General features: G+C 48.5%; 1 protein-coding gene across 1 annotated transcript; it reads left to right on the top strand.

The window, feature by feature from the left end:
* Positions 1-468: 468 nt before the first annotated feature.
* On the top strand, positions 469-3,559 carry NHLH2 (nescient helix-loop-helix 2). The gene is made up of 2 exons (XM_065895482.1): positions 469-1,323; positions 3,089-3,559. The coding sequence occupies exon 2, from the start codon at positions 3,097-3,099 to the stop codon at positions 3,502-3,504; it is 408 nt and encodes a 135-aa protein (XP_065751554.1). The 5' UTR covers positions 469-1,323; positions 3,089-3,096; the 3' UTR covers positions 3,505-3,559.
* Positions 3,560-7,182: the final 3,623 nt, after the last annotated feature.

Genomic DNA, 7,182 nt, shown 5'->3' with positions numbered 1-7,182 from the left:
TTCTGGACACAAGCATTATCCTAAACTTTAAGGGAAGATATTGGTTTTATAATGTGCCAGGATAATTTTTCCATAGTCAATATGTTGTTTATTTGCACTTAAATATTGCATCAATAATCTGAAAAAGAGAAATAACCTGATTATGGCTAGAGATTCTGATTAGAGGCTAAGGTTTCTATCATGGACTGCTTTCAACTGTTATATTTTATGGCACAGATTCAGTGGGAATCTGATCTGCTAAAATATTTGGGCTGTGAAAACTCCCACACTGTGACAGATGTCAAGTCCAATTAAGTGACTCATGTCCAGGTTTCTGTCCAATAGGATTTCCCATTAAATATCAATTTAGGGAAAAAAATTCCATCCCCCTTCTTAAGCCTTTATCTCTTCCACCATCTCCAGGCTGAATCAATTGGTACCAGGAGAGCCAAGAAGCCACACACTCATCTCTGCCTCTTTGCTCTGGCTCTCCCACCCTCCCGCGTCTTTCTCCGCTTCCCTGTCACTGTTACTCCGGGAGACGTTCACTTTTCACCAACCTTTCTCCAAACATCTCCAAGCCACTGACTATATATATTTTGCTACAAGGTAAAGAAAGGAGGGGGTGGGGGTGGGAGATGTAACCAAGCCTTGAAAGACTTTGAAACTGGAAATATGTGTCTGTTTATACAACATACAAGTAAATGAGGGAAGAGGAAGAGGCAAGCTAAGCCCCGAGTTACAGTATTGTGTTCCTGGGAACTGGGGAGACATCAGCTGAACAAAGCCTTATCTCAAAAAAAAAAAAAAAGAGAGAATTACTTCTGAGCAAGATTGCATCTCTGCCTTGCACTTCCCAGCTTCTGCTCAGTAGTATTAAGGGAAGGAAAGGCGTTCTACAGGAGCGGAATCTTATCTTAACCATCTTTCTTATTGATTCTTCCGCTATTAGAAAGTGGAGGAATCAGCCCTTTGATGTGATTGTGTTTATCTCTGCATCTCTTTTGTTATTTATAGAGACCTAGAAGAGGAAAAGAGGCACGAGACTTTTCAACACATCGTTTAAAAAAAAATCAACAACGAATTTCCCGAAACGTTTGAGAACAATTAAAAGGAAAAGCCGTTTTTGATCTATCAACTAAGTGAACAATCATTCATATCGTCCACATCCTGAGATATTATCGTCCCTCGCTGTGGACACCAGCGAGATGACAGCTGCTTTTTCATTTTTGAATGTAATAAATATTTGCTGCTTCTAATATATTTCGGAATTTCTCCCTGCTATTCCCTGGGATTTTAACTCTAAAAGATTGGAGAAAAGATTATCGAAAAGGCTTTTACAAGGTAAGCCTCCTTTAAATGATTTTTTTTCCAGCTTGGAACTAAGTTAGATGATTCATATCGCATTTATAGATGTGTTTCAGTGAATGGCTGAAAAAAACAAAATGCATACACGACATGCTATTTACGAATATTTTAAAAAGATATCTGGAGAAGAATTTAACCTGCTTCGAGGGCAAGCCGGGAACTTTTTATGCGAACTACAACTATGTTGTGATTTATTGTGATTTTCCATTGCTCGCCTATTCATTTATACCCTTTCAAGGCGAAGGTGTAGCTGCAAGTTGTTCTCCTTATAAACGTATCCGTGAAAAGCCCACAGGGAGTCACATGTATTTCACTTGGAGCATTTGTTTTTATTTTGCCTTAGAGGACTTGTTTTCCTCACAGGGAAATGAAAGCTGCCTTGGAGCCAAATTCGCTCCTAAGCAAGTGTGGTGCTGGGAGCGGAGAGCACAGCCCCCGCTTTTGTCTGGGCGCAAACGCTGCCGCACGTCGCCGACTCGATCTCTCTTCCAGCGAGCATCCCTCCAGCGGCACACTAGGGCCCGGGGCTCGCAGCCTGGTCCTCCCTCCCGGTGCCCGCGATCGGTGCGCTTAGCCCCCGCAGGTGCCTCCCCGCCTCCCGGACCCTTTCTCGAAGCCCGAATTTCCTCGAAGCCCCACGGCTGGGAGCGGCCCCCTCCCCGGAGGGGCGCGATCGGGGCTGGTCCTCCAGGCGTCCGGGAGGAGCCGGGCAAGGAGGCCTTTCTAGGATCGCATCCTTAGAGAAAGGCTGAGGACGGGCTAGCTCGGCTCCCGACTCCGGGCCCCAGAGCACCAAACTTTGCGGGCGGGGATGCAGCTCGGGCCGGGGCAGCAGGCGCGGCGCCCGTCTTTCCCTGGCCCTTCCCTTCCCTCCCCAGCCTCTCCTTCCGCAGCCACCCGGCCGCCGACCTATTCCCGGGAGGTGGTCGGCAGACTGCGGGCGCATTGTCTTATCCCACGTCGCCGTGTCCCTAGGTCCCCGATGTGTGTGGCTGTCTGCGTGACAGATGGTGCTTCGGGAGCCTGCGAGGGCATGAGAGTCCATTTGCTGTTGAAAGGAGCCTCCACGTTTGTTTAGTCATCTATTATTTCGGAGAAGCGCGAGGGGTACGGGGAAGCCTTCCCGCTCCGGGACGCCTGCTCTCCGTCCGCGCTCGGGGCTGGGTTCCTCTGGAGTCCCGGCCGCCCCGCGCCCCAGACCCGCGCGCAGCCCGCGGGCGCCCAGTTCTCCGGCTGCTTCGCCCCAGGCCCTCGGGGCGGGAAGCGCGCTCCGCGTCTCCCTGCCCCCCCGCAAACCCCAGATGGATTCGTCGTTCGGATTCATTCGTTTGTCAGGGTCGGAGAAGAAGTAAGGGAGGCGGAATGGCCGAGTTGTATTTAGCCGAAGGAGGCACAAAACCCAGGAGCGGCCTCGCAGGCCTGCGGTCGTTCCCCGGAGCAGGCCCGCAGGCCGGTGTGGGTCTCCTGCAGGCCTCGGTGTCAGGTCCAGGATGCGGCCTGGGCCAAGGAGAGGCCTCGCTGGCTCCTGAGCCGGGCGGTGGCGCAGGGCTCGGCTCTCGGGCCTGCCTGCCTCGGCGCGCTCCCTCCCCGCGGGGGCCGCTCCTCGGAGCTCGCCGTCCTGCCGTGGGGAGGCGGCCCGGGCCGCGCGGAGGCCCGGCAGGCTAGGCCCTCGCCCGCTCTCGCTCCTATCCAAAGAAGACCCCCATTCCTTTTATTGATCGCTTTTCTGACTCCCCCTCAGCCTCCAAAATGATGCTGAGTCCAGACCAAGCCGCCGACTCGGACCACCCCAGTTCGGCGCCCTCGGACCCGGAGTCGCTGGGTGGCGCGGACGCCAAGGTGCTGGGCAGCGTGTCGGACCTGGAGCCGGTGGAGGAGGCCGAAGGCGACGGCAAGGGCGGCAGCCGGGCCGCGCTCTACCCGCACCCGCAGCAGCTGAGCCGCGAGGAGAAGCGCCGCCGCCGGCGAGCCACGGCCAAGTACCGCTCGGCCCACGCCACCCGCGAGCGCATCCGCGTGGAGGCCTTCAACCTGGCCTTCGCCGAGCTCCGCAAACTGCTGCCCACGCTGCCCCCGGACAAGAAGCTGTCCAAGATCGAGATCCTGCGCCTGGCCATTTGCTACATCTCCTATCTCAACCACGTCCTGGATGTGTAGGGCCGGGGTCGCGGCGCGGGGCCGCCTGGCCGGGAGTGGGTGAAACGCGGCCAACCCGGGCGGCCGCCGCGGCGATGGAGGAGGAAGCGGTGGCGCAGCGGGACGGCCGCCGCCACGGCCTTGGACCGGGTAGGAGGCTCGCACCGTGTTCTCTCCTGTCGGCAGGGCGACTCTGGAAGGTTTCCGACTCCAGAAGGGTGGGGTTGTCTGACGAGCCCTGGGGCTTGTAGGGAGCATTTTCCAGGCAAGGCGAACCTCCTGGAGGCACCGAGATGAGTGGCCTCCAGGCCTCCCCTCCACGTGTTAGGATCCCTTTAGGGGTTGTTGCTTTAGCTCACTGGAGACTGAGTTCTCCTACATTCATCTCCCACAGATCTTCATGCTTTGAAAGAATGAGGGCAGAAGCTCAGAGTCTGGGCTTCTAACTTTAGACTATCTGGATTTTTTCTAACTGACAAATCACCAAACATCTTGAGGGGAGGGGAGGGAATCTCCTCCAGGGCAGAGATTCAAGACACAGAAAGGTGGAACCGGAAACTTTCTGATCCGTTGTGAAAAGAAAGATTATATTAGAATCCAAGGAAAACAGACAAGCCTAGAACATATGGTAAGGTTAAAAAGATACATGGAGAACAAACAGATATTGTGGGAAGATTTGAGTTTGGTGAGATTTTTAACCCCAAGGTCTGACGCTAATGTAGACAGGAATATCCATATTTAAATGGAAAATTTAATATCTGATTGCTTTTTCAGGCGAAGTGCCCCTTTATATATCCAAAAGCATCTATTTGTGACCTTAAACATGTGGACCTATAGGTGCAGTTAGAAAAGACAACCTATTTTTATTTATGTTAGAACGAGTAGAGTATTTTTTTCAAGACACTTATTTTTCAGAGTGGTGATAATTTTACTTTGGACACTCTGTGCCAATTTATTTATAGTCAAGTGTTTACACTTTCTCCTGTGGAATAATTATGTCTAACTTTTTACGTGTTTGTTGAGATTATACTGTGGTCTTTCTTTTTGCTCTAATTATATCGCACTTGTATAACAAATTTCCCACATCTCCCTGTTTCTAAGCATATTTTATATATTAAGATGTTTGTTCCCGAAAGGTTCTTTTGTTGTGAGATCAGCAACACTAGCACTTCACTGTTATAGTTTTTTAAAAAAAGTAAGCGTTGTTATCCTTATCTGTAGTTATGTCTGAAAAGTACTTTGCAAACCGTTTATAAGGAGAGTAGCTTCTTTGTGTGTGTGTGTGTGTGTGGTTTGTGTGTGGGATGATTTTAGGAAATTAAGTTATTTTCCTAAAAAAAAAAAAAAAGAATTCAGAACTACTTTCCTCTGTGACAACCAAAAAGAAAAGTCTATAACCTGAAAATGTTTCATGTTCTCAGCTGTGAAACTCTTAAAACAAGGAGTGTATTTTAGAGACAAGGGAAAAAAAAAAAAAACCACATCTGCTATCCAAAGAATTTAGTCTTTTTCAGGGTTTTTTTGTGTCTCTGTTGCTTTATATAATGCAATATTTTGTAGTGAAAATAGATATAATCTGGTTTCTATCTGACGAGTTTTTCATATCTCATGAATGGTGCGCTGTTTTGCATATAAATAAAGGTATCAAATAAAGTCATCTCCTTTATTTTAAGCATACTGTCTAAAAATAATGAACATACTGGCTGAGCAAGAAATATCTTAATGGACTCAATTCCTCAGAAAGGAGTTAAAATTAGAAAACAACAACAACAAAACCAAATCTTGACATGTACTGAGATATTTGATGCTCTTCCTAAAGTTGGACGCTGATCAGTCTATAAATGGATGCCCCACATATGATGGTGACAGAAATCATGTTTCTCTCAATGAAGAAAAAAGATTATCAGTGTTTATATAAAAACATTGCTTGAATCATAGATTCTTTTGCTTTAAAAGCAAATTCAGTAACTAACCCAATCTCTTCAAATTAGAGTTGGGAAACTGGGGTCCAAAGAGTTTATAATGCCCTGCACTAAGTCCCATGGCTACCTAATGAAAATGAGAAGACCCCAGGACGATGATTCTAAGTCCTCATGGCACTTATCAAGAACAAGGTGCATTTCACTATTGTACTATAGCACTCAGACATCTAATCAGGACATAGATTTAGGACATGACATCTGCAAGCAGGAAAAGACAACTAAACCCTGGACCAACCTGGAGATATGAAGAATGTTATCTACAAAAGCCTCTACTTAATATAAAAATGTGGAATACTCTGTCTATAAGCAGAAGACACGAATAACTTAAAGACTATATATATGTGTATATGTACACACACATACAGAGAATATTATCAACTGTGAGTCCATATCACACCAAATCTCTGGTTGCAAAGTAAAAAACGCAACTATGTGAATGCTCGGTTTTATAGCTATAAAATATCTGGGATTCTGAACATCTTTCACCTTTTCTTGTAGTCAGGTTCACAGATACCTGATCAGGGAGACTTCATTCTCTTCTTCAGCTGAGGAGAGCACTTCCTAGGACATGAAAAATAATGGTGGCTTCTTTGGCCTTGTATCTGGACCAAGTTGTGGTCCCTGCAGCAGTGGTTAGTTCCTCGGCCTGCACACACACTACCTTTGGACTGAGTGTTTGCAGGTCTCCCTTCCCGCCTCAAGGAGTGTGGTGAGGTAGCTACTCCGCGTCCTAATAGCACTTCTCTGTTGTAGGGCAGAGAAATCGGCCCTGCTCCTTTGCCAAGGAAACGAAGTCAACATCTAGCCTCCCTTTTCTGGTTTATGAGCCCAACTTCCAACTGACCAACACAGTTCTCCCTCTGACACCTAGGAGGAGCCTATTAACTCCCCTCTCTAGACTAAGTCCCTTGCCCTTGGAGTTGGACGTAAGGCAGACGTGGACAAAGGGCAACATCCCTTCCCAGGTACACAGCCCACAGGATCTCAGGAGAGGATCTTTGCAAAGTCACTTCAAATCCGAGGCTTGTGAGCAGCCCCCAGAAAGAAGGGCAACGCTGTGGCGCTCTGCTGGACCAGAGGGTGACTGGCTGCTCCCTAGCACGCGGCAGGGACTCTGAGTACTCAGCCATACGTAAGGGAGTAGAGTCTTCTCTGAATAATGATGATGGCGATCACTCAGTCTGACATTCAGCAAATATTTATTGAGGACCTACTGTGTACCAGGCATTGTTCTAGGTGCTAAAAATAGAGCAACAGATGAGACAAAATCTACTGGAGAAGAGCAGTACACTGACGACAATAAATAATAGTTAACTTCAGGTATTGCTCAAGGCTATGAAGAAAAATAAAGCAAGGTAAGGAAATAGAGAATGTCAGCTGAGGGTGCTGGTGGAGGGTATTATTTTAGACAGAACTGTCAGGAAAGGCCTCTCTGAGGAGGAAAACCTCTGAGTAGCCACCTAGCTCTGCCTAACCGGCAGCCTCCACAATTGCTGCCCCTCGTGCCCTTTCTTCTAGCATCCTGTTAACCTGACCTGTGCTCAGGCCACCAACACAGCTCTTGGGGATCACTCACCATTCCCCACTGGCAGCAGCCTCACCCTTCACCCCCAGCTTGCTCCCTCTGTAGGCAGACCTGGGACCACAGTTCCTCCAACTGCTCCTCACCCCTTTTGCTCTCTGTCCCCACTGCCCAGCAACTCACCAGGGCATTGCT

The sequence above is a fragment of the Phocoena phocoena genome, chromosome 1, assembly GCF_963924675.1.
Source record: "Phocoena phocoena chromosome 1, mPhoPho1.1, whole genome shotgun sequence".
NCBI classification, from domain to species: Eukaryota; Metazoa; Chordata; class Mammalia; order Artiodactyla; family Phocoenidae; genus Phocoena; species Phocoena phocoena.
This window is presented reverse-complemented; position numbering and strand designations above follow the sequence as displayed.